Here is a 27,687-nt window from a genome sequence, read left to right as displayed (position 1 = left end):
TGTTTTAACACTTTTTAATAGGGCTACTAGAAATTTTATTTTATTTATGTATTTGTTACTTTTTTAAAAGTTTGTTTAATCTCTACACCCAACGTGGGGCACAAACTCACCACCCTGAGATGAAGAGTTGCATGCCCTTCTGACTGAACCAGCCAGCCACCCCTGCGTTTATTGCCTTTTAATTGAGATATAATTGACATACATTTATTAGTCTCAGATGTACAACATATTGATCCAATATTTGCATGTGTTGTGAAATGATCACCTCAAGGAGTCTAGTTAACATCCAACCATGGTTACAAAAAAGTTTTTCTTGTGATGTGAACTTTTAAGATCTCTCATAGCAACTTTCAAATAAACAATCCAGTAGTTTTAACTATAGTCACTATGTTGTACATCACATCCTCAGGACTATTTATTTTATAAATGGAAGTTTGTGACTTTTTTACTTCTTTCACCCATTTCACTCACACCAGTCTGTTCTCTGTATCTATGAGCTTGGGTTCTTGTTTTGTTGTTTCGAGTCCACATATAAGGGAGAGCATGTGGCATTTGTCTTTCTCCATGTACCTTGCTTTACTTAGGCTAAGCTCCTCCAGGTCTACCCATATTGTCACAAATGGCAAGATTTCTCTGGTTTTTAATGGCTGAATAGTATTCCATTACACACACACACACACACACAAACACACACACCCCTACGCCATTTTCTTTATCTATTCATCCATCAATGGACAGCTTAGGTTGCTTCCGTATCTTGGGTATTATAAATAAGGCCGAAAGGAACATGGGGATGTATTTATCTCTTTGGTGTTTTTGCTTTCTTCAGATAAATAACCAGAAGTGGGTTTGCTGGATCATGTGATACTTCTAATATTTTGAGAAAACTCCATACACTTTCCCAATTTTTATTTTCACCAAATAGTGCATGAGGGTTCTTCACATTCTCACCAAAACGTGTTATTTTTTCAATGTTAGCCATTCTGACAGTTGTGAGCTGATATCTCATTGTGGTTTTGATTTGCATTTGCCTGATGGTTAGTGATATTGAGCAGAAAAAAATTTAAAACAGAGTGGCTTGTCTTTTATTTCTATGGGACAGCACTGCTTTGGAGGTATACTAGGGTGCTTCCTAGTATAACAGTACAGAAATAGAGTTCATTTCATGATTGTGGATTCAATCTCTAACATATAAGAGAATAGCATTATTTGTTACTTTTAAGACTTTATCAGTCCTGCCAATTTTTTCTTAACATCTTTTTCTCATACTTTTTCCTTTCCATTTCTATTCTCTAGTGTTGGCTCTCTGTGGCTTTGAACTAGATCCCGTATAACCAATAATTATTGGCTTCAATTCCTCTTCTATAATCTATTCACTATACCCTGACCAGATTAACTTTTAGGAAACCCATGTGTAGATATTTTTTTCTGTGCTCAACACCTGGTGACTACAGTCTAGGGAGTTTGCAGATTCTGGGTTTCCCCAGAGATTCTGAATCAGTAGGTTGGGGTGGGGCCCAGACTTCACATTGTAACAGGTACCCTAGACTGTATTAAACAGGTCTGAAGAACAATAGCCTGTAGGATTAAGCTCAGATTCTTCAAAGTAATTTTCAAGACTCTTTTCACCTTCATAGTCTGGTTAGTTCAATCTGTCTGAGGGAGAATGGAAACACTCAATATCTAGAGAACCTCTGGAAAAAAATAAGCTTCTGTCTGAGCAGCTTTAATACTTGCCTAATTGAGGGAAGTGATTTGACCCTAAAGATATCTCCACCACAGCTATTCTATGACCCTACACTTACCATTATGATAATCTACTTCTTCAGAGTAATTTTTCTCAGCTTCTATCTGAATTTGAGGAAGCCAATCTCTTCAGTACCGCATTTTATAGTGCTGCTATCATAATATGAATCTACATAGACCAAGATAGTTTTGACATGTGTCCTTTTGCACTAATTATTTTCTTTGGTTTTCTATTGATTAACACCAGGCATCTTTAGGGATGCAATTGTCAGGATTTAGTCAAATAATCTTTCATCCTACTAGATAAAGATTATGATGTTGCAGACTTGTGAACCATATCTGGTTCAAAGAATCATTTTGATTTTTCTGCATGTTTGTTGTTATAGACTGTATCTCATAAAAATTCATATGTTGAAGCCCTAACTTCCAATCTCAGAATTTCAAGAAAGCCTTTTAAGGGGTTAATTATGGTTAAATAAGGTCAGAAGGGTGGGGCCTGATCCCACTGGACTAGGGTCCTCATAAGAGGAGGAAGAGCCATCAGAGACTTGTCTCTCTTTGCATGCACACAGAGGAAAGGGCATATGAGGACACAGAAAAAAAAAAAAAAAGCATCTGTCTGCCTCATCAGAAACCAACCTGCTGGCAGCTTGATCTTGGACTTCTAGTCTCTAGAACTGTGAGAAAATAAATGTCTGATGTTTAAGCCACTATGGTATTCTGTTATGGCAGCCCTAGCAGACTGATAGAATAGCCAATATTTAAAATTTGGGAGGATGCCTGTAAAAATCTGAATTTCTTTTGAGAAGTTGATTTGGCAACAACTGGCTAGAGATGAATAGTAATTTGTTTGCACTCCCTAGTTCTCCAGTCTCTGTCCCCCAGACATGAAGGCTAAAGGTCCATTGCCAATTGTGTCACTCTTATTTTATTTTTATTGTTTTTATTTTAATTTCAGTATAGTTAACATATAGTGTTATATTAGTTTCAGGTGTACAATATAGTGATTCAACACTTCCACACATCACCCGGTGCTCATCATGACAGGTGCACTCCTTAATCCCCATTACCTATTTCCCCCACCCCCACCCTCTCATGTCAATATTATTTTAAAAACAACAACAACAGCTGAGTGAAGTAAGTCAGTCGGAGAAGGACAAACATTATATGTTCTCATTCATGTGGGGAATATAAATAATAGTGAAAGGGAATATAAGGGAAGGGAGAAGAAATGGGTGGGAAATATCAGAAAGGGAGACATAACGTAAAGACTGCTAACTCTGGGAAATGAACTAGGGGTGGTAGAAGGGGAGGAGGGCGGGGGGTGGGAGTGATTGGGTGACGGGCACTGGGGGTTATTCTGTATGTTGGTAAATTGAACACCAATAAAAAAATATATATATAAAAAAATAAAAAAAATAAAAGATACACGAACCATTAAAAACAACAACAACAACAACATATCTAGCTATTTACACTCACTTATGTTACTTGCCTAGCCCTTGTGAACACTTAGGTTTAAGAAAAGGATTTTAAGGAAAGGGTTTTATTTGCTTATTCATGAGAGACATAGAGAAAGGCAGAGACATAGATAGAGGCAGAAGCACGCTCCCTGCAGGAAGCCTGATGCGGGACTCAATTCCAGGACCCTGGGATCATGACCTGAAACAAAGGCAGACGCTCAACCACAGAGCCACCCAGGTGACCCTAAGTTTATAATTCCTGATGTAACATATCTACTGACAAAGGTCAGTTTTCAATAGTGAAAACAATTTGCATTTAACTATCCACACTTTATCTAAATTTCATTTTTGATAATAGTCATTCTCTATGAGCAAGCCAACCAGCTATAGATTCTCTAAGACTGTATGAACCATGCTGATGTACACTAATGTACCTTTCAATCATTAAAATAAATTGGGACATAAATCTAAACTTATGACAAATCTTAACTCTGAACATCATGAGCCAATTATGTAATTTGCAAAGGATGTCTTTTTATCAACTAATAAATCAGGGTGGCATGAACTGGAGAAGAAAAATTCCTTTTAGTCTTGACAGATGCAAATAAAGAATAAATTATTTTTACTTGAATATTTGAAAATAATGAATTGGGAGTATAAGGATTCCATCTGTTAGATGAGTTCAAGTCAGCATGACAGTTGTGTATTGAAAGCATATTGAAATATTAACTTTACATCTTGCATTTATAGAAACTAAAGCATAAAACTTTTTAAGAGGCAGAAGATGTAAGAGCCATTCATCAGAGAAAATGGGAACAGAAGCTAGAGACAGAGATTTGAGTGGAGAGAAAAAAGGAAAATAAAAGCTTGAAGGCAAGGAAATTAATCTTAACAATTAGAGCATAAAAGAATAGCACACAAAAGGGGAGATCAGAATTCTATGATAGTCTACAGAATTTACTTACTGGCTGGCAAATTTTGTTGGGACTGTATTTCTTATTAGACTTATACTGTATTTCTACTATACGGGCAAAATATGTTAGTAAATTACTATATCATTTGTCTTAGCTATCTATAATGAAGTAAATAAATGAATGGGTAAAATCATTCTTTTCAAAACAACGTTTTATGAAGCAATCTGTCAATGACCTTCTGAGTTATTTCATTTGTCTACTTCCTATATGCTTGAGAATAGAACTGATCTGCTGAATTTACAAAGACCAAATAAGGAAATGTTCAAAATTTTGCAGATTAAAAATATTCTGATAGTAGGTTAGATGTTTATTTCATAAAAAAACAACAACAAAACAAAACAAAAAACAAACCAACCCTGCTCATTAATTTGATCTACGGGTTGTGTATCCCATTTGTTGATGGAGGATCTCTCTTTTAAAGTTAGTATTAGGAAGAATGTCTATCCTAGCAGTTTCCAAATAATAGAAAAGTAAATTCATTGGGTGTTTTTATTGAAAAAAAGTAATTCATGTTCATTTTGGACAGATTAGAAAACACAGATGGGCAAAGAGAAAGCAAAAATCATTCTTGTTGCTCTATTCAGATATAATCATTTGTTTAATCACAGATTGGTGTATTTAAGTTCTTTCTTCTTTCATTGTGTCTAGCTACATACTAATACTTTTCTAAAAATGTGGCTCAGGGTGTATATACTGCTTCAGAACCTGCTATCCAATTTAACAATATTTTGTGAAAGGCCTTCTATGTCATTAGTTAATATTCTACAACATGTTTTTGTTGTATGGTTGGACCATAATTGGATTAGCCAAAATTTCCCCTAACATTTGTACCATTATAAGCAATGATGTGGTAAATACTCTTGTAGAATAACTCTTGGGCATAATCCAAAACGCACACAAAATTATGAAGCTTTTGGTATGCATTGCCAAATTGCCCTTGCAGGATGATTGTGCCCATTTAGATAGACCCTAGTATGATACGAGATTATCTATTTTTACCAATTCTTCTGTATTTCAAATAAGATCACAAGTAGGAAGAAGTATATAATACAGTGCCTGTATATATTAATTAGCATTATGTACAATTTGGTTCTCTTTCTACTCCAGTGTCATCAAGGGACAGAATTCTACATTTGAGTACATGAGAAAGTGTTTTTTAGGGGGGAATTTAGTGCATTCGAGGCAGTGAGATTCTTAAAAAAGTGGGTTTCCTTACTGTTTTCACTGAATTATAGGAATAAACATAGCCTATTTATTTCCCAAGTCTTCCGTGGGATGAGATTAAATATCTTGAATTACTGAACTGTGAAATTATCTTTTAAACCTACTCCCATTAGGTAAAAGAAAAAGAAAAGATTTACCCAATGATTTCAGTTGTCTGTTTATCAACAACTGAGATTCTCATTTTCCTAACTGGAAATGCATTTTCTGAGTATTTTGGATCATAGTCTCTTAATTCCATGCCTTAGGGAGGCATAATGATAATACCAAAATCTCTCAAAATAACAGGATTTGCAATGCCATTCCATAAATGAAAACCAAATTCCTGTTAACTGTCAGAACCTAAGACAGTTATAAAAAGAGACAAGTTATTTTTAGTGCAAGTCATTCTGATAGTGGCAAAAGAACATTCACTCTAAACAGCAGAATGATCACGGCAAGATTTCTAAAAGGAAGCCCTGAAAACTGAAGATGGTGGAAGATCAAAGAATATCTATTTAAAATTCCTTCCACCTTAAATTCCTTTCAAACTGAAACAGCCGGCTATCACCAAGAGTATATTGGATTCCCAGGATGTCCTGGGGAAGAGTAAAATCTAAAAAAGAACTGTTGCTGAAAACTAATAAGGAATTAAGGTTGCCAGCTTTAAATAGCAGAAAATAAATTATAACACACAAAATCTTACCAAAAACTAATGAAAAAAAAAAAGAAAGAAAGAAAATATGAATGCTATTGTAGCATATAGTAGCAAAGATATGGTATGACTGTCCCCTGCTTGTTCTCTGATAGCTCTGGGTGCTTTCACTGTCTTTGACATTTTTCTCACGAGTTCAGAGTTTTCTGTGATGTCATTTCTCACACAGATGCACACACACACACACACACACACACACAAACCAAAATTAACCCTTAACTTCAGGTTCTCATTTGTAGTAACTAAAGATACTACCGTCCTGGAGTTAAGAATTTAAAAGAATTCTTAGGAACACACAAGACGATTTTCACGTTAATTTCCCTGAACTGTTTTCAAGTGCTTAGTTTCATTTCACTTTTTAAAAAGATTTTATTTATTTATTCATGAGACAGAGAGAGAGAGAGAGAGAGAGAGAGAGAGAGACATAGGCATGGAGAAGCGGGCTCCATGCAGGGAGCCTGATGTGGGACTCAATCCCAGGACTCCAGGATCGCTCCTTGAGCTGGAAGGCAGACGCTTAACCACTGAGCCACCCTGGTGTCCCCTTAGTTTCATTTCAAATGGCACTGTTGCTTTTCTTTTATGCATTTATTAACCATAAAAAATGAAAACCCCAGCTTCCTTCTATGAAGCATATTGTGAAAGAACAGTCCTTCACTTCCAATGACTCTTCCAATTCTTTCTGTGCTGCTGTTTTCTACCTGCTGCTTCCCTTGGATCCTAGGTCTCCCTAATATCAAGAATATTTTGATATTTTAAGATAGTGGTAAAAGCTTCCTTTAATAAAAATATAACAATAATGTTTGTTCAGTTTCTACAGCTTTCATAATCCATGATTTCTAAGATGTATTTTTAATTTTTGTGAAGCACAGGCAAACAGTAACTTTACCATTAGAAATATGTTGAAAGTTAAAGGATTTACACTATTATTTAAATCCAGTTCTTAGTTAGCATTAATACTATTGCCTTGTTCTTATTATCTTCTTTTATGACCTCTTTTTCAGAGGACGGAATAGGATTGATGTTTTACAAAACCTTGAAATTCTCAGAAACGTCTTATTTTTTTAATCAGATAATCTATCACTAGTATAATTTTCATCCTTTACAGGCTTCTCATTTCATACAAATTATTTACATTTAATTCAATTAAGTTTATGATCTTCTCCAAATTATGACAAACATAGACAGCACTTAGTATTTTTCTTAATAAAAACTGCTTAGCCTGTTCTTCAAAGAATTAACTGAGATAGTCAGTTTATGGAACTGATGCATACAAAATGATTTTCCTGGCTAGTACTGGATGCTTGGGACAGTTAGTTCCCAAACATTTTAGCACACCAAGGTTACATATGCGATTCCTTAAAGTGGCCTCTAATGTTTCCATAACCTGATAAAATGCTATTAATCTTTTGTGGCCACTTAAAAAAAAGTACTCTGTGTGCTAAAGGCGAGTTCAGAAATTCAAAGCAATTTTATGTGAAGTAATATTATCCTTACAGCAACATAAATTAATTCTTCAATAAAAGTGTTGGTCAGTCCTGTGAGGGAAATAAAACATAATTGTTTATGCTTCGTAAGTCTAAAAGTAAAAATCCCACTCATTGCTTATGTTTTTGTGATTTACATTATCTGGTACAGTGACAGCCATACATTAACTTCTCCGATGTCTGATAGTATTTAGGAGAAATCTAGAATGACCTCAGGATGATCTCTCTAGGTCCCGCTGCCTGACTCTAAATTCTATTTAATAACAGTTCGTGAAATCAGCACATCTCCTTAGAGCTCTCCCGTGGGTTGCAAGTGATCAAACAGACAAAACCATAATGACAGGGCAGTGAGATAGGTTTAACAGAAGGAAAATTCTAAAGACATGCAGAATGACTATAGGACTGCACACCAGGAAGGCCATATCTTTTATTAAAATCATCACAAACAAAAGTATCACAATTTTATTAGCTTTACATTTCATTACATGGCATATCCCCAAAATATTAAATAGAACAAAAATATCTATGCAATTTTTGGATGAAGAGTATCCTTTGCATTTTTAATTCCTGTGTTTTCATTCAGACATTTATCTGTCTGTAAAACATTTGCTCAACATGCTTCCTGATCTAGGCTTCTTGGCCATGGGACTGACATGTTCCCTGTCATGTAAAATTTGGTAGTTTGTAACGTCTGTGCACATTTCAAGTGTATCTTGCCTTGTCTATAGCAAGAGCCAGTCTGCGTATGTTGGATATACATCCAGCTGCGGCTTCCTGGAGGTCCTGGTCAGAAGACCCAATCATACCCAGCAGTAGCTGTCACATGTAAAAGAGGAGGGCGGAGAGGGAAACAAAGTATAAAACCATTAATCTCAAGGCATAAAGTTAGGCTTTGAAAACAATTTTTAATATTAAATGTTTTTAAAAGTCACCAAAAAAAAAAAAAAAAAACAAAGAAAAGAAAAGAAAAAAGGACAAGAAATGCCATTTAGGCAAATGCAAATATAAATGGTACTTAACCAGACCGAGATTTCTCATGAAATGCTTACCATTTTATTTCCTGAAGCTGAGATAGACCTATTTCTCCCACCTTTCTTTGGTCATCTAACTGCTATGGAGTCTGCTTTGAAATTTGTCTTGCATTCTTTCTGACTTTTCTGCCTCTAGGCCAAGCCAACAGCACACCATGCCTCGGCTATTAGTACAACCTCTTAGATATGATTTCTCTGCATTCCAACCCACTTGATCATGTCACAACTTAATTATGTCAATCCCCTAACTGCATTGACTCCCAGTGCTAAATAACTACAGCTTGGGACAGTTAGTTAACTAACGAGTTAAACAGTCTGTTAACTCATCCTTTAAAGGATTTTTGTGCTTTGGCCTCAGTTTACCTTTCTAGCCACTTATCTTTCTCCTGCTCTATCCTGTACTCCAAGGTCACACACTTCTCCACTTCTTTTGCCCTGATTGATGCCATCCCTCTTCCTAAAAGGCCCTCTCATTCTCTTCTCTGAATTTCTAAATTTTACCTATCTTTCATGACCCAGTTAACTTTTCCACAAAGCCTCCACTGATTTTCATCAAATAAGATGCTATCTTTGCTTTATCAGAACTATCATAGCAGTTTACTCAAATGCCTATTACTATCCTTATATCATCCCTTTTATTTTTTTTAAGTTTTGTTTTTTATGTATTTAAGTAATCTCTACACCCAATGTGGGATTCAAACCTACAACCCCGAGATCAAGAGTTGCATGCTCTTCCAACTGAGCCAGACACGTGCCCCTATGTCTTTCCTATTAAATAGATATGTAGATTAATGCTTTCTGTCCTTTAGATTATAAACTCTAAAACTTATAATACTGTATCATGCCTAATACACCAAAAAATGACATAAAAAATGTAGACACCAAAAACTGACAAAGAAATTAATTAGAACTTTAAAAAAGTCTATCAGTTATGAATCAGATGAGTAGTTCTGACAAAGGATTTGAAAATTTAATTCGAGTCATCTATTTTCTACACAGTAGCATTTGGGTACAAATGTTGATGACAGAAAAGATGTGATAAGCAAAGAGATATTGTAAAGATAAATGTGAAATACCTTAAATATGACAGGCTTAGGGATTGGACTTTTATTCTGTAGGCAATAAAAAGAAGTTATTTAAACAGTTTAATCAGCAGAGTGACATGATCACATTTGTATTTTAGAAAGACAAATTTCATGACACCATGCAGAATATGGATTATAGAAAAGAAAGGGAAGGATCCTGAAGTCCTTCAGGGCAAAATGAATTCAAGGGACATTTGGGGGTTAAGCTTGTGTTGAACACAAATGGCCCAAGGATATCTGGTTATCCAAAAAGAAGAAAATAAAGATGGTAATCTTTCATCATACATAAACATTATGTCCAGGTGAATTAATGATTGAAATAAAAATGAAAAATATAAAACATTTGGAAAGTTGGAGTTGAGAAAACCCTGATAAAATTGAGGTACTGAAGGATGTCTGGCAACTCAGGTCCTCGACCTCCTCATTGTCCATGGAATTGTCCTCCACTTCCAGGGTCACATCCTGGTCCTTATTTTTCATCATGTTCAACAGTCCCACCAGTGCTTCTTGGACATCTCTATATTAGGCAATCTCAGAACTATCTCGAACCTAATATATTACAGATAAAATTTCTAATTTTTTTCCTATCTAAACCTGGGTCCCCCATCCCCAGTATTCTCCTATATCAGTGAAGATATCACCACTTAGTTGCTCAAGCCAGAAATCTCCTCACCTCACACTCCCACCTCATCTCCCCTGCTTCTATCCAACAATTATATCTTTGTGATTCAACTGCCTACACTTATTCCAAAGTCATTTGCTTCTCTCTATTGCCATTGTCATCACCCCTGTAAAGCCTACAGCACTTTCCCACTGTCCTTGCACCCTCTCTTGCCTGGCCCCCAGTCAATCATTCATACTGTATCCAGAGTAATGTCCTAAATTGTGAAGTTCACTGACAAGGGGCAAAATTCTAGAGAAGCAAAGGGAATAAGACATGATCAGTCTTCTAAGAGTCAAGAGAAAGAAATACCGTCTTCTGAATAAGGGAAACAGAGCTGTTTGGGGGAGCTCCTGACTTGAGAGTTTTGCATTGTTAAAGTAATTAAACAGGAGGCCATTAGATAAAGTGTCTCTAAAGATTTGGTGGCCTATGTAAGCAAACCAAAACCTAATCCAGAATCAACACACTTGAATCTAAGAATATGAAACCTGAGGCCAACCAATCACAAATAGGCTTTCCCAAATAAGGCAAGAGCTTATGCTATAGCCAATCAAATAATTTCCTTGCTTTGCTTCTGTATCTTGTTAAAAACTTTCCCCTAGCTCCTGGAGTGCTCCTAACCACTTTCAGTTTGGCACTGCCTGGTTTGAATCATGCCTCAGTTTATCTTTTTAATAACATTACTAGTGTTTTTCTCCAGCATCATCCGATCACTGAGGTGTAAGATGGAGGAAATAGGTTATAGCACTGCAACTCATTTGAATAGTCATACAGTCTGAGCTGACTGAAAGGACAAACAGAAGGCTACTCATAGGGATGCCTGGGTGGCTCAGTGGTTTAGCATCTGCCTTTGGCTCAGGGCATGATCCTGGGATCTAAGATTGAGTTCCGCATTGGGCTCCCGGCAAGGAACCTGCTTGTGTCTCTGCCTCCTCTCTTTTTGTCTTTTTGTGTGTCTCTCATGAATAGATAAATCTAAAAAAAAAAAAAAAAAAAAAAAAAAAAAAAAAAAAAAAAGAAGCCTACTTATAATCTGGGAGGATGACCTGTAAGAATTAGGAAGGTAGGAAGGCAGATCTCTGTGAAGTGAGAAAACAGTGAGATGGAAGCTCAGGAAGTTGAAAAATAGGACATTAGAGTTTGAGAATGGATTATGTGGAGTTTAAGATTTTATAGATAAACTTGTATTGCTTATTGACAGGGTCCAGGAAGTGACCATGGGAACATACGTCAATATAAGATTGTTAGGCAGTTTTATACATATGTGCACATGCATACACACACACACCTCTATGAACACATTTATTTAATTTATATTCTTATTCTCTCTGCAAAAAGAGCAAATAGTGCTCTATGAACATTATTGAAAAATAATGAGAAGGAAGAACAGAGTAGCCAGCTCTCCTTGGTTACTATAACACATGGCTTAGGTGTCTCGGTATTATAACTCCCACTTAAATCCCTTTTCTAGCTTGCAACTTTTAACTCTTGATCAACAATTCAATATTTTTATCAATTTATTTATTTTCTTGTACCTCATTTTATTATCATATGAAAGCTGCTAAAGCAGACACAGCTATATGAGGCTTCGGCTACTTCTTCTTGTCATGTCCTGTTATGTGAAAAAAATAAGGGAAGAAAGTGGCACTAGCAGAACTCTGTGTTCATGGTAATAGATGGATCAGTTGCTCAAATTATAGTTTCCTCCTGCATCAGTCTCTAGTCCAGAAGGACATCACCCCCATTGCTAAATAAAGGCATGAAGTAGCTATTAATAAAAATGAGACAAAAGCATTAGATATGGAATATGCTTGCAAGAGAAATGGGAGAAGTTCGATGAATAGGGAAGTGGCTATAATTCAAAATATTCACAAAAAGTTAAGGCTAAGCGATATTATTTATTAATTTATATTATAGAAAACCAGAACTCAATCACACCTCCTTTGCTATTAGAATAATTGAATAAAACTACCTTCATTTTGGAAAAGATTATCCTATAAACTCATTTTTTTTTGAGATTTTATTTCTTTATTCATGAGAGACACAGAGAGAGAGAATCGGAGGGAGAAGCAGGCTCCCTGCGGGGAGCCCCATGTAGTGAGCTGAAGGCAAACGCTTAACCACTGAGCCACCCAGGTGCCCCTATCCTATAAACTCATTTATGAGTTTGATCAGAACTCAGATGCTTTTTTGGTCAGATTTTCTACTTCTTTCTATTGGGTTGGAAGATGTTGAAATTAAAAAATTCAATCTAAGCGAAGGAACATGGAGAAGACCACAGCGAAATGAAGTACACTGATAATTTAATATTTTAAATGATTGTCCCTTCCCCTGCCTGACCTTTACAAGGCACATTAAGGAAAAGATTCGCACCCAGCCTGCTCCTGCTCTCAGACAAAGGTAATAAACTGGGAAAAGATGGAGTATATGATAGGGGCCAAGAGGAATGTGCATGGGGAAGCCACCTATGATAATCCCATGTTTATTATTTTCTATAATATTATCCATAAAGGAGACAAAGTTATATCTGATAAGGATCCCAGAACAAGGTTTGGCTCACAGTAACTACTCTTTAGTTCTTAGCCATTATTATTCCAATAGAAAACATACTTCAAGCACTATTCTAAGAGAAAACATACTTCAAGCACTGTTCTGATTCTAGTAACAAGTGAGATGTAACAAAACATTTTCAGCACTGTATTGGCTGGCATGATATCCTCTTATGAAGAAGTCAGGTTATTGCTACCCAGTGGAGGCTGAGAGTCACGTGGGTGGGCACTTCTGTAAGGAAAGGCAAGAGGCCCTCAGAGGAAGGTCAGCAGGGTAAAGTCTCTGAGTCCCTATCAAGTTCTGCCTCTGTGATGGGATCTAAGGAGAAAGGAGGGAGCCCTGAGAGACCGGGCTCATTGCAATTGGGAACGCTGGCAGGATGTAGTACTGACAGGTTACTGCAGGTCCCATGGAAATATAGTAGAAGGAATAGACCACTCTGTATTTCCTGCCTTGGGTTATCACTATGACTTTCCTCTGGTTCTTTAGAAGGAAGTCAAAGAACACTTTTGTGGGGTAAAATGATCTAGGAAATAAAGCAGTCAGGAACTTCATCAATACGTGGTCAAGACAAAATCAAGTTTGAATCAAAGTAACTCAACATTCTCTGAAAATATCAGTGAGAGTGACAAAACATGAGAGACACCTAACTCTGGGAAATGAACAAGGGGTAGTGGAAGGAGAGGGGGGCAGGGGGTTGGGGTGACTGGCTGATGGGCACTGAAGGGGGCCCTTGGCAGGATGAGCACTGGGTGTTATGCTATATGTTGGCAAATTGAACTCCAATAAATTTAAAAAAAATGCATAGTCAACCACCACCACCAACAAAAAGTATAACTCAACATTCTCTTTGAAGATTTAAAGATACTGGCAGAGTCACACTCTCCAGTAGCCTCTTGACAAATGTGCAAAGGAGGTAAACTTCTTAAGACTCACATGTCTTTTCTATGACTTGATTAAGAGTTTTACTGAATATAGGATTCTAGGTGAGAAATAATTTTGAAGAGTTGGATGAGTTTTGAAGGCATTCCTCCATTTTCTTCTTGCTTCCAATGTTACTGTTGAGAAGCCCAAAGTGTTCTTCATGTTTGGTTTCTCTTGTTCACTCTATCTTCTTTTTCTATCCTTTCTCTTCTGAACATTACAGAATCTTTCATTATTATTATTACTATTATTATTATTATACTTAATGTTCTAAAATTTTACAGTGCTATATCTTGTGGATAGGTATACTTTTATCCATTGTATACAGGGAACCTGATGCATCATTTCAATCTGGTAAGTCATGTACTCCAACTCTGGGAAATTCTATTGAACTATTTCATTTCATTTCCTCCTCTCCATTTTCTCAGTTATTCCTTTGTGGAACTAATATTCTGAAGTTAGATCTTTTGCACTGTTTTTTTTTTTTTATTTTTATCTTTCCTTTTTTCATCTCTTTATGTTTTTACTCTTTCTGAGAGTTTTTTTCTTTTTAAATTTTTATTTAAATTTTAGTTAGTTAACATACAGTGCAATATTGGTTTCTGGAGTAGAATTTAGTGATTCATCACATACAACACCCAGTGCTCATCACAAATGCCCTCCTTTTTTTTTTTAAATTTTTATTTATTTATGATAGTCACACACACAGAGAGAGAGAGGCAGAGACACAGGCAGAGGGAGAAGCAGGCTCCATGCACCGGGAGCCTGACGTGGGATTTGATCCTGGGTCTCCAGGATCGCGCCCTGGGCCAAAGGCAGGCGCCAAACCGCTGCGCCACCCAGGGATCCCAACAAATGCCCTCCTTAATACCCATCACCCACCTAGCCCATCCCCTCTTACCACCCCTCCAGCAACCTCGGTTTGTTCTCTATCATGAAGTATCTCTTACAGTTTGCTTCCCCCTAATTTTCCCCATTCCCATATATTCATCTGTTTTGTTTCTTAAATTCCACATATGAGTGAAATCATATATTTGTCTTTCTCTGACTTATTTTGCTTAGCTTATTTTGCTTATAAAACACTCTAGCTCTATCCACATTGTTACAAATGGCAAAATTTCATTCTTTTTGATGGCTAATATTCTATGGTATATATGCCACATCTTCTTTATCCATTCATCAGTCGATGGATACCTGGGCTCTTTCCATAGTTTGGCTATTGTTGATAATGTTGCTATAAACATTGGGATGCATGTATTCTTTCTGTATTTTGGTATCGTTAGTAGTGCAATTGCTGGGGCATAGCAATTCCTCAATTCCTTGAGCAAAAAGTTCAACTTTTTGAGGAACCTCCAAAATGTTCTCCAGAGTGGCTGCACCAGCTTGCTTTCCCACCAACAGTGCCAAGACGGTTCCCTTTTCTCTGCATCCTCACTAACATTGTTTCCTGAGTTGTTAATTTTAGCCATTCTGACAGGTGAGGTGATTGTGGTTTTGATTTGTATTTTATCTCCCTGATGATGAGTGATGTTGAGCATCTTTTCATATATCTGTTAGCCATCTGGGTCTTTGGAAAAAATGTCTATTTTGTCTTCTGCCCATTTTTTAACTGGATTATTTGTTTTTGGGGTGTCGAGTTTGCTAAGTTCTTTATAGATTTCGGATACTAACCCTTTTTCAGATATGTCATTTGCAAATATCTTCTCCCATTACATAGGCTTTTAGTTTTTTTGACTGTTTTCTTCACTGTGCAGAAGATTTTTATCTTAACTCCCAGTAGTTCATTTTTGTTTTCGTTTCCCTTTCCTCTAGTGATGTATCTAGTAAGAAGTTGCTCTGGCCCAGGGTGAAGAGGTTGCTGCCTGTGTTCTCCTCTAGGATTCTGGTGGTTTGCTGGTTCACATTTCAGTCTTGCATCAATTTTGAATTTATTTCAAGAAAGTGGTCCAGTTTCATTCTTCTGCATGTTGCTGTCCAGTTTTCCCAACACCATGTGTTGAAGAGATTTTTTTCCCATTGGATATTCTTTCTGCTTTGTCAAAGAATAGCTGACCATAGAGTTGTAGGTCCATTTCTGGATTCTCTGTTCTGTTCCATTGATCTATGTACCTGTATTTGTTGTGCCAGTACCATACCATTTGTTGTACTTGTATTTGTTGTGCTAGTACCATACTGTCTTGATGACACAGCTTTGCAATAGAGCTTGAAGTCTGGAATCGTGATGATTCCAGCTTTGCTTTTCTAAAATTTTCAGGATTGCTTTGGCTATTCAGGGTCTTTTGAATTTCTGTACAAATTTTAGGATTGTTTGGTCTAGCTCTGTGAAAAATGCTGGTGGTATTTTGATAGGGATTGCATTAAATGTGTGGATTGCTTTGGGTAGTATAGACATTTTAACAATGTTTGTTCTTCCACAAGCATGGAATGTTTTCCATTTCTTTGTGTCTTCTTTAATTTCTTTCATAAGTGTTCTACAGTTTTCAGAATACAGGTCTTTGGTTCTTTGATTCAGTTTATTCCTAGGCATCTTATGGTTTGGGTTCGGTTTAATCCTCTTCGGTTTATTCCTAGATACCTTACGATTCTTGGTGTATTGTAAATGGGATCAATTCCTTGACTTTTTCTGCTGCTTCATTATTGCTGTATAGAAATGCAAGAGATTTTTGTATGTTGATTTTATATCCTGAGACTTTACTGAATTCATGTGTTTGTTCTAGCAATTTTTTCATGGAGTCTTTCAAGTTTTCTACATAGAGTATCATGTTATCTGTAAATAGTGAAAGTGACTACTTCCTTGACAATTTAGATGCCTTTTACTTCTCTCTGTTGTCTGATTGCTGAGGCTAAGGCTGCCAGGACTATGTTAAATAGTAGTGGTGAGAACAAGGCATCCCTGTCCTTGTTCCTGACCATGGAGGAAAAGCTCTCAGGAAGATGGTATAAGCTGTGGGTCTTTCCAATATGGCTTTTATGATGTCGACGTATGTTTCATCTATCCATCTATTCCTACTTTGTTGAGGGTTTTTATAAGGAATGGATGCTGTCTTTTGCCAAATGCTTCTTCTGCATCTGAGAGGATCACATGGGTCTTATCCTTTCTTTTATTAAGGTGGTATATCACATTGATTGATTTGTGAATATTGAACCATCCTGGCAGCCCAGGAATAATTCCCTCTTGATCATGGTGAATAATTCTTTTAATGTACTGTTGGATTTGATTTGCTAGTATCTTGATGAGAATTTTTGCATCCATGGTCATGAAGGTTATTGGCCTATAATTCTCCCCTCCTTTTTAGTGGGGTCTTTGGTTTTGGAATCAAGTAATGCTGGCCTTGTAGAATGACTTTGGAATTGTACCTTTCATTTCTATTTTTGGAAACAATGTGAGAAGAATAAGTTTAGTTTTAGAAGATTAAGTTAAAGAAGTAACTCTTCTTTAAATGTCTGGTAGAATTTGCCTATGAAGCTACCTAGTCCTGGACTCTTGTTGGTTGGAAGATTTTTGATTAATCTTCCAATTTCTTTGCTGGTTATGGTCTGTTCAAATTTTCTATTTCTGTTCAGTTTTGGTAGTTTGTATGTTTCTAGGAATTTACCCATTTCTCCCAGATTGCCTAGTTTGTTGGCATATAATTTTTTCATAATATTCTAATTGTATTTCTGTGGTGTTAGTAGTGATCTCTCCTCTTTCATTTGTGATTTTATTTATTTGGGTACCTTCTCTTTTCTTTTTGGTAAGTCTCGCTAAGGGTTTATCAATTTTATTAATTCTTTCAAAGAACCAGCTCTTACTGTCAATCTGTTCTACTGTTTGTTTGTTTGTTTCTATATCATTTACCTCTGCTCTAATCTTTACTATTTCCTTTTTTCCGTTGATGTTACACTTTATTTGCTGCTCCTTTTCTAGCTCTTTTAGGTGTAAGGTTCGGTTGAATATTTGAGATTTTTCTTGCTTCTAGAGTAGGCCTGTATTGCTATATAATTCCCTCTTAGGACTGTCTTTGCTGCATCCCAAAGGTTTTGGACTGTCATGTTTTCATTTTCACTTGCTTCCATGTATTATTTTTTTTAATTTCTTTTTTAATTTCCTGGTTAGCCCATTTGTTCTTTAGTAGGATGTTCCTTAAGTTCCTTGTATTTATGGTCTTTCCAATTTTTTTCTTGTGATTGATGTCAAGTTTTATAGCATGTGGTCTGAAAATATGGATGGTATGATCTCAATCTTTTTGTTATTTGTTGAGGGCTGACTTGTGATCCAGTATGTGATCTATTCTGGAGAATCTTCAATGTGTACTTGAAAATAATGTGTTTTCTGCTGCTTTATGATGAAGTGTTAATATATCTATTAAGTTCATCTAATCCAGTATGTCATTCAAAGCCATTGTTTCTTTGTTGATTTTCTGCTTGGAAATCAGTGGGGTGTTAAGGTCCCCTACTATTATTGTATTATTATCAGTGAGTTTCTTTATGTTTGTTTTTAATTGACATATTTTTGGGTGCTCCCAAGTTGGGGACATAAATATTTACAATTGTTAGATCTTCTTCTTCTTCTTTTTTTTTTTAAAGATGTATTTATTTATTTTTAGAGAGACAGAGGGAGAAAGAAAGTGAGAGCAAATGGTGGGGAGGAGCAGAGGGAGAGAATACACAAGCAGGCTCCCTGCTGAGCATGGAGTCTGATGTGGGGCTCGATCCCAAGACCCATGAAATCACTATGTGAACTGAAAACAAGAATCAGAGGCTTAACTGACTGGACCCCAGGTGCCCCTATAATTATTGGATCTTCTCAATGGATAGAGACCTCTGAGAGATTTATCTTCCAATTCATGTTCCCTGAATGCTCTCTTTTCTTTTTCTTTTTCTTTTTCTTTCTTTCTTTCTTTCTTTCTTTCTTTCTTTCTTTCTTTCTTTCTTTCTTTCTATCTATCTATCTATCTATCTATCTATCTCTCTGAGGATGTTCACTTTTTTCATTCTCTCTGCTACACTATGTTTCTTCCAAGCACTGATTTGTTTCCATTTGTTTCAGTTTTTGTCTTCTATATTCAAAACATTCTTCAGATGTTACTTGTTGGGTGAATAGAGAATTTGAGCACATAAATGGGGCTTGTTGGCTGTGTTTTACTGTAGGATAATCTGAGTGGTCTCAGGCCACTCAGGATTGTGCTCTCGATGAAAACACCGGATTAAAGGGGCCTGAAAAGCAGCTCTCATTTTCTCACTATTTCACTGGTCAAGGAAGAAGGGATGCCTTTTTCTTCCCTCAAACGTGTTATCTCCTTTTTAAGTCTCAGACCAACAAAGCTACATCTTCTCAGAGGGAACATCTTTTTCTAATTCACATACAACAGTTTCCCACAGCCACCAGAGGCCCTGGAAAGGCTGGCTGGGGTCTTCCCCAGGTCAGTATCTTGAAATCTTCTGTGTTGAGCTAGTCAGATTCTCCAAGGAAGAGCTTTTCAAACTCCAACCTGTAGAGGAAGGGACTCACTTGTAGGAATTTGGGACTGAGAAGGGCAGATCATCCATTTAGCTTCGGTGTTTATATGGTCACTTAATCTCCATCTTCAGTAGAATATCTTTACTTCACAGGGGCTGCTGTCCTCCAGTCCAGAGACTGTTTTATTTGGGCAGCTGCTGTGTTGGGAAAGGGCAGTGACTTACTGAGTGGAGTTAGGGAAGGGGCTCTAGCTTTTACTCAGTTTCCCTTATTATAGCCTCCATCCTGAACCCTACAGACCAATTCCAGAGGCACTTAGGGCTACCAGTTCTTAATATTTTGAGGCTTCCACATTGTAAGCTGGGTTTTTTTTGAGTTTCTCCCACTGTTGACTTTACATTCTGATTCCTGAGGTCTGCCAGGCAGTTGTCACTCTTCCACTGAATTTGAATTTACAAAATTTTGTTATTTTCTCCTCTCCAATTCTCCGTCTTTTTTTTAGTCACTTGAACGTAATGTTAGATTTCAGAAGGAAGCAAAAGTATATTCAAGAGTTTAATATGCTTGGAACAAGCTATAGGTTTTCTTCAGACTCCAGGAAAAATGTCCTGGATATCAACTCTTAATACAATGCCTGCATTTAACGTGAGTTATCTCCCATTGAGAAGAGACTGAAAGTCTATGTGGTTGCCTGTGTTCTATTGTTAGAACAGTTTTTGAGAGAGTATTTAGAAATATTTTTCTGAGAGAGGCTGTATATATATATATTTTTTTTTATTTATTTATTTATTTATTTATTTATTTATTTATTTATTTATTTATTTATCAAATATATGTATATATAAGTCTCCAGCTCAGACCATTCAATTGCCTGTTTGACATCTGCACTTGGAAAGAAAATACACTGAGTTTCACAGAGGATGAACAGAGCTCAATCCCTGACCCTTTCAAAACCTATTTCCCTATGGCCTCCACACCTCAGTTCATGTCAACTCATCTCTCTAGCTGCTTGGGCCAAAAACTTTGGAGTATCCCTGACTTCTTGCTTTCTCTCACTGCCTTTATCCAAGCCATGAACCGATCCTGTTTTACCCTCAAAATGTACCCAGAATCTGACCTCTTTACCTCTGCTGCGGTGATCTGAGCCACTATCATCTTTCTTGGATTTAAGGATGAGGCCAAATTTTTGATATGCAAGAAGATCTGGAGCTAACTTTGAAAGGTATAGCCTAGAGAAAACTGAATCACTCAGATCAGCAATTTGTGAGAATCTGTTCTTCTTTTTAAGAAGAAAAGGCAGAGAAGGGAAGAGACAGTAAAGTGATCCACTGGGAGAATGAAAGCCTAGTTCAGAAACGGCCATGGGTTTTTTACCAGCTGCCAAATGTAATACCTGTCTTGAAGTTGTTGGCATTGCTACAATGTATACTTCCTTCCATCACTACAAATCTTTGATTTTTTTAATTAAATTTTTTTGCTTTGTATACAATGACTTTATAAGAATGTTTTTGTTTATTATTCTCATCAAGGTAGAAGTTAGTGGGGAGAACAAGATAAAAGGGTGAAATTTGAAATCTATGTCAGCTCTGGGTACAAAATGCTTATAAGAATGAAACAATCCATAACCTGAATGAAATAATCAGACTCTGGGTAATACACAGAATTCCCTCTAAATTAGACATTGTCTAGGGCATGGAAAGCAGAGGGAAGCTTGAGCCAATATTTCCTACATGATCATGGGAATGGCAGCCTTAGCTAACATCTGAACTACTGACTATGGGTTTTGTTTGTTTTGGTGTTTTGTTTTTGTTTTTGTTTTTGTTTTTTGGTAACATGAATAAAATTGTGACTTAAGATGACATCTCATCTCAAAATAAAAAAAATAAACACTTTGACCCAAACAATAATGTCACCCATAGCCTCAGAATTTGACCTTCTCAGTTCCATTGATTTTTACCCCTACTCCATAAAACTAGTCAGCTATTCTCATGGTCATACTTGGGCCTTACTAATCCAGTAACTGTTCCATATCTGCCTCTAATTGCCCTCTAGCAGAAGCTCCAGGTTCTGGTAGAGACAGAACGGGACTGAAAACACAGGAGACACTTGTATATTCACAGTCTTCCTGCTCTTACCTACCTTCTGGGCTTCACCATGTCAGCTGCTTTTCCATCACTAAGTTTAGCTCTCTTTTCTCTACTATTCTCCTAACATACTGATATTACAAATTGAAATCCCAGATCCCAACTAAGCTTCTGGATAATGCACACATGTTCATGGTCTCTTATCTCAACTGGCTCTCAATTCTGGCAATCCACAAAGGTATCCTTTCTCATCAGCTTTTTTTCTCTGCAGCAGCTATTTAAAACTTTCTCTATTCTCCTCAAATTACCCAACTCACTACTTCAGTTCCCTTGCTCTCAGCCTGTGCCTTTGCCTCCTACTTGATGGGGAAAATAGAAATCACAAAAAGGGAAATTGCCCAGCTCCCTGTCATCTCGTGCATAGATTACCACTGCAATTGTGCCCATCCTTTCCCCCTTGCCATCTGTCATACACAAGAGGTGTCTCTCCTCCAGGCTAAACTCATCTCCATGCCCTCAAGCTCTGTGTTCCCCTACCTCTCCATTCCTCTAGGAGCTTGCTCCATATCATTCTCAGTCCGATACCTTCACTGGCTCCCCTCTCTTCCTGCACTTGCCAATGAGCACATAAGCACACTCAAGTTTCTACTGTCTCAGGACACAAAATAAACAAAGAAAAAACCACCCAATCTGCCTTTACCTCCCCTTTCAGCTACCATTCTTGTTCCCTCTTCTTCTCTGCCAAACTTTCCAGAGTGGCCTCACTAGCTGTCTTCATTTCCTCATCTCTTTTCTGAGGTTATTAGAAATTGCTTTGCTATGAATCTAGTATGTGCTTTTTGTTCTTGTTTTTCTTCACTTTTCAGTTGGTCCCACTGGTTATGTCCTTGTTCTCAAAATAATCTCTCTTCTTGACTTTCCTAAAATAGCACTTTCCTTATTTGTTTTGATTTTTTCTCTTTAATACTCTGCTTGTGTGTGTGTGTGTGTGTGTGTGTGTGTGTGCATAATCCTCTTTCTTTGCCTTCGTGGTATGACTCAGGATATCATATCAACCCTCTCATTTTTTCTTTTCTCTATATACCCTCTAAGAGAAATGTCACCCAGTCTCATAATTCATGGACCATGGCTTTCAAAGCTGTTGTTAAGGCTTCATAAAGATACATAGGCTTCATAAAGCTATGTAAATATGTGTGTGATATCACATATACACATATATCACATCTCTGTATCTTTCAAGATGTTCAAAGCCAAAGTTCCTCAAAAAAAAATTCACAGAGGTCTTCTTCAGCAGGCTTCAGTTAATATTTTTTATCTTTTTTTTCATCTTTAGTTTCTAATTTGTTATCAGTGAACATACATTACTTATGTTATTTAAAAAGTCATAACAAGTGGATTAGCCAGAAAGAAGTGAGACCCGCAAAGGAGATGAAGAGTCAACAAAGAGGTGAAAGGAGGACCAGGAGACTATGGAATCACAGGAGCTAAGGAAAGGTGGCACTTTAAGAAGATGGTGGGATCAATATTATAATGAGACTTAGGGAGATTAAGTAATTTGAGGACTGAAAAGAATACCTTGGATTTGGATACTTGAAAATTCTAGAGATTACCAATAAAGCAATCTCAGAATTTTTGAAGGTAAAAGCCAATGGAATTGGCTGAAGAATCAAGGACAGCTGGAGAAATGAGGATCTCTAGAGAATGAAACTCCTCTGATATGGTGGATTCCATAGTGGATGTGATCAACTGATGGTGCAATATGAAATGAGTAAGTAGGCAATGAGATATTAAGATTAAATATGCAGAAGTTAGAGGGAATAGCCAATGTCAAAATCTCCAGCTTTTGGAGATAAAATGAGATCATGAGTATAGTGGAGTATAGCCAGGAGAAGGAACACGCAAAGACAAGAGAGGTGTATAGACTGAATGTAGTTAAGGATAAGTTTGTAGGTGTAGGACAGAAAGTCAAATTATTTTCTGCCTGTAACTCAATTTTCTTTTTAATCTTGAATGCAAGTTCATGTGAGTAATATCCCTACTAAATACAGACGTAGGTCTATAATTGATAATTTCACATGGAAGTATTTTAAAACAATAAAAGATAAGCGCCATTTATAAGAAGGTATTTAGCTTAATTACCTTAAGAAATTATCATTGGAAAGATTTTGGTTTGGTTTACTTTGCTCTAGCAAATGCTAAGAATTTATAAAGTCTGATGTCAAACTATAAAATTATATCTTGCCAAGCTAAGAAAAAATTTAAAATTGTTTACTATAAAAATAAGGCCAAGCATTATCTCAAAATGGATATATTAAAAGGGATAATGATTTCCACAATACTCCTCAATACTAGAATCAGTCTGAATTATTAATGTTATATTGTTTGCATTTATATTTATCTCCAAAAACTGGCACATTATTAGAAGGAATTCAAAACCAAAGACATGTTAATATTTAAAATACCTTACTAGATATAGAATTCGTCCTGCATGGGAGCAAAAATGGAAAGATATCCAGAAAAGTTGAAGCTGAAGAATTGAAAAGGAAAAAAAAATCCTTTAGTGAAACCACTTTCCCAATTTCATTTTGATTTCTTTTCAGCTTTAAGAGCAGCTTAATATGGAAAAAAAAAAATAAAGCACAAGGCTGGAGAGAAGAGCCACATTTTTTCTTCTTCATTGTCAAAGAAATAGCTTTCCCTGCTCCTACTAAATTGGAACTAAGCTCATAAGGATGAAAATAAATGACTAATTTCTTGGGAAATAACCTTAAATGAAAGATTCTTTTTGCCCAATGGTTGCTTTTCTTAAACTCCAGTTGACTTAACCTCATTCTCAAGGCCTCTTCTGGTTTTCCTTTCCTTGCACCCTACTGGTATCAAGTGTGCCTTAGAAGTCTGTCTCATCACTTGCTACCCATTTGGGAAATGTTTTCCTTTTGTGATACAATTTGTGGGAAGGAATAAGTCAAATGTGATTGTGCTTACTTAATTTCTCTTTTAAAACCCACCGAATGTTTAAGATTTGTAAAAATGGCAACCAAAAATATGACCATTAATTTTGCAAAGTAATGTTTCCAACAACTCTGACAAAAACTCCTGATAATCCTTGAAGTTTTTAATATATGCCTAAATATTAATTTTAGTCTTCTCTTTTTTGCTAAAATTATTTAAAAGGATACTTCTTAGTGTCATCTGTGTAAGAATTTAAAATTTCAGTGAAAGAAACTGAATTAATTTTATTAATTAATGAACACAAAGACTGTGTTCATTTCAGAGCCCACCTTGCATGGTTTTTGCTAGGTTAGCTGTTTAGAACTTCAGGGCTGGCCCTAAGCATGGTATTTAGGCCAGTGATTTTAAAAAAAAATTTTTTAAGCAGTGGAAATCTTTTCCTCTCCTGCCCTCAAACTGAATCTTAACTATCCCATGAAATTCATATATACATAAATATCATATGTAAGACAAAATGGAACATCTGAAGAAAAAGTAGGGCTTGGGTTCCTAGAACTCTGCCTATTTCTTCTTGTTTTTCATAGTGACTCTCTGGTACCTTCTTTGATTCTATGATATGCAAAAAAACCACTCATCTTCACCATAGAAAGAGGGCCAAACTTTGGTCTCCATGCTCATTTTCTAGAATTTCTTTCTCACTGCAAAACACCTCTCCTTGCTTCTCACTCCTCAACTGGTGATGTAAGCTTGTTCATCATTTGTTCATTCCACACAGATCTGCCCAATCTACACTTGTACCCTTTCAACAACTATCCCAAACCACTACTTGCACCACAATCCCAGAAACTCAGTCCCTCTATTCCGATAGTCTTAGCTAGACATTTGGTAGAACACAGTTCAAACACATTGCTATTGAGTTTTACACGAGTGATAGCCTTGTTTACTGTTCCCAGATTTGAAAATTTTTGTTTACAAATTTTAGAGAAGATATTTTTTAAGCCAAATACTTAGTCTACAGAATTTCAATTATATACCAAAGTGTTACATTTTTTAAAAGATTTTTTTTATTTATTCACCCTGTCTCTGTATCCTGAGAGAACTGGAATGGGTCACATCCCTAAGCTGATTCCAGGACCAGTCCAGAGATTCTGATCAGACATTTTCATAAAGTCATTCCTTCAATCTTACTTTAAAATCTACTTGGATCTGGGTTACTAAAGTAGCTTATTTGTATCAATACTAATTTTATGTTAATCTAGCTTCTTCAATACACATCTTACATTTCTGGGAAGATTTTACGTTTTTTTTTTAATTTTTTTTATTTATTTATGATAGTTACAGAGAGAGAGAGAGAGGCAGAGACACAGGCAGAGGGAGAAGCAGGCTCCATGCACCGGGAGCCCGATATGGGATTCGATCCCGGGTCTCCAGGATCGCGCCCTGGGCCAAAGGTAGGCGCCAAACCGCTGCGCCACCCAGGGATCCGAAGATTTTACTTTTAAGTAAATTTTTTCTCTATTACATCTTTTTGGGTATGATAAGCAGGTGGGGCAGTTCTTTGTTTCCTGTGTCAATCAAGAAAATGTTGCTGATCACCTGTGATGGGATGTGATGTGAAAGGCACTATAGGAAAGGCACAGTCTAGCTCTCAAGAAGTGTACAGGGTGAGAAGCAAGGCATATGGCAGCCAGTGGCCCAGGGTAATAGCCCTCTCTCTGCCTTGTGGAGGGGAACCCAGGAGACAGAGAATAAATGACTTCCCAGCTTTCTGGTTGTTGTGCCCAGTGACTCAGGGAATGGGTGGTGGGGAAGATCTCTCCCTTTACAAAGCAAAGCCCAGGCCAGATATAAGTGAAAGCTCAGGCAAGCTTTCTCAGATCATCATCACCCAGTCTTTACCAGAAATGACATTCCTCCACTCATTCCACCATTAAAGATCCAGGAGAGGCAGGGAGGATAGGTATCCCTTGGGAAGGATGGAACTAATAATAGCAATAGCTAAGATTTCAACAAACAATTAATGCCTGCCAGGTATCAGGTACTATTCAAAGGGCCTTATATATGTCAATTCATTTAATGCTCTCAACAAACCCAAAGTTAAATACTATCATTAATAGTCTAGTGTTACAGATGAGGAAACTAAAGCATAGAGAGATTAAGTCACTTGCCCAAAGTTGCAATGTTTGGGAAAGCCAGGATTTGAACACAGGCTCCAGATCCCATGCTCTTACCCATATATACACACTGCATCCCTTGGTGTAAGTACCCATGGAGAGGGAGGTGGTCTGGCCTGATTTCTGGACCTGGACTCCCGGGGCTAGCACTTCCTGAGGTGTGTCTAGTTTTCCCTGGTCCATGGGCCATCATGCCTGCACCTGATCTTGAAATCTGTAGTCATAGTCAACTGCCTCCATCAGCAATTCTTTCATTCAATGGGGCCTCTCTGTTCCTGAAAACTCTCCTGTGGGTCTTATAGGAGCATGTGGCTCCCTTGTTTGCTATGTGTAATCTGTGGGGCCAGGATCTAGCTGTGGTTGACCTTTTAGATGCCCACCTCCACCAGTGGTGGACCATTGCTCCTACACCATACTGGTTTGCAGTCAAACACACTCACAGCTTCTCCTGAAGGCTGAACCCCTTACTTTCATCTCTGTGTCTTCAGGGGCTAACACAATCAACATTACTTTGAGGTTAAGATGCTCTGCATATTGAGTGGAGGTATGAGGTAACTAAGTGATGGGCATTAAGGAGGGCATTTGATGTAATGAGCACTGGGTGTTACATGCAATGGTGAATCACTAAATTCTACCTCTGAAACTAGTTATATGCTGTATGTTAACTAAATTGGACTTAAATGGGAAAAAAAAGATGCTCTGCATATTTCAGCTCCAGCAACAAACAAAACTGAGATTTTAAAAATGCCCTTCTGATCCTTTTTTTTTTTTTTTTTCATTTCAACTCATATTCCTTTTCAAAAGTGCTTGAATTTTTTTTTTCTGGTCCAAAATAAAACTTAACCAGCTACTCTTTTGTCTGGGCACAATGACACTGGATCTCTCTGCTTAATATTCCTCATAGCTTACTTGTGTTCACAGACTGGATTTCATTGTGTATGTTTTTTTCTAAACTGTTCAGTGAGATTATTCCTAGGACTGACCCTTCAAGAAGGCTGCCCAGGAATGGCTGCCCCCTCTATCTGTTCTCTTGTCCTTGTGTCCCTGTCAGGTTTCCTGACCATAGCAAAGCTTACTTATTTTGAATTGCTTTGGTGCAGAACTTTGTCACAAATGTCCTAGAAACTTACATGACAACTGGTTTCCTCCTTTGGGGCACTAGAGGAGCCCTAAGCACATTGGATGAATTACCATAATA

The 27,687-nt window shown here is 36.9% G+C and overlaps 1 protein-coding gene and 1 long non-coding RNA gene across 16 annotated transcripts in view; one reads left to right on the top strand and one right to left on the bottom strand.

Annotated features, from left to right (window-relative positions):
* The window catches only part of LOC144309457 (outer dynein arm-docking complex subunit 2-like), a 271,308-nt gene that overhangs the window by 38,677 nt on the left and 204,944 nt on the right, over positions 1 to 27,687 (bottom strand). For 11 of the 15 annotated variants that reach the window (XM_077890518.1, XM_077890512.1, XM_077890510.1 and 8 more), the window contains 2 exons: positions 23,831 to 23,890; positions 7,989 to 8,401 (listed from right to left, as the gene is read on the bottom strand). The exons of 1 other annotated variant lie outside the window; for it this stretch is intronic. In XM_077890518.1, the coding sequence (XP_077746644.1) occupies positions 8,288 to 8,401; positions 23,831 to 23,890 (174 nt within the window). In that variant the 3' untranslated portion in view covers positions 7,989 to 8,287. Of the gene's footprint in view, positions 1 to 7,988; positions 8,402 to 9,692; positions 9,729 to 23,825; positions 23,891 to 27,687 lie in introns of those variants that run through there. 3 more of the 15 variants (XM_077890521.1, XM_077890519.1, XM_077890520.1) reach the window with 3 other exon arrangements.
* The window catches only part of LOC144309462 (uncharacterized), a 186,917-nt gene that overhangs the window by 60,486 nt on the left and 98,744 nt on the right, over positions 1 to 27,687 (top strand). The gene's annotated exons all lie outside the window — the stretch shown is intronic.

This window comes from Canis aureus, unplaced genomic scaffold (genome assembly GCF_053574225.1).
Source record: "Canis aureus isolate CA01 unplaced genomic scaffold, VMU_Caureus_v.1.0 NW_027326411.1_RagTag, whole genome shotgun sequence".
In the NCBI taxonomy this organism is placed as follows: domain Eukaryota; kingdom Metazoa; phylum Chordata; class Mammalia; order Carnivora; family Canidae; genus Canis; species Canis aureus.
The sequence above is the reverse complement of the archived record's forward strand: the minus strand, read 5'-3'. Positions and strand labels throughout refer to the sequence as shown.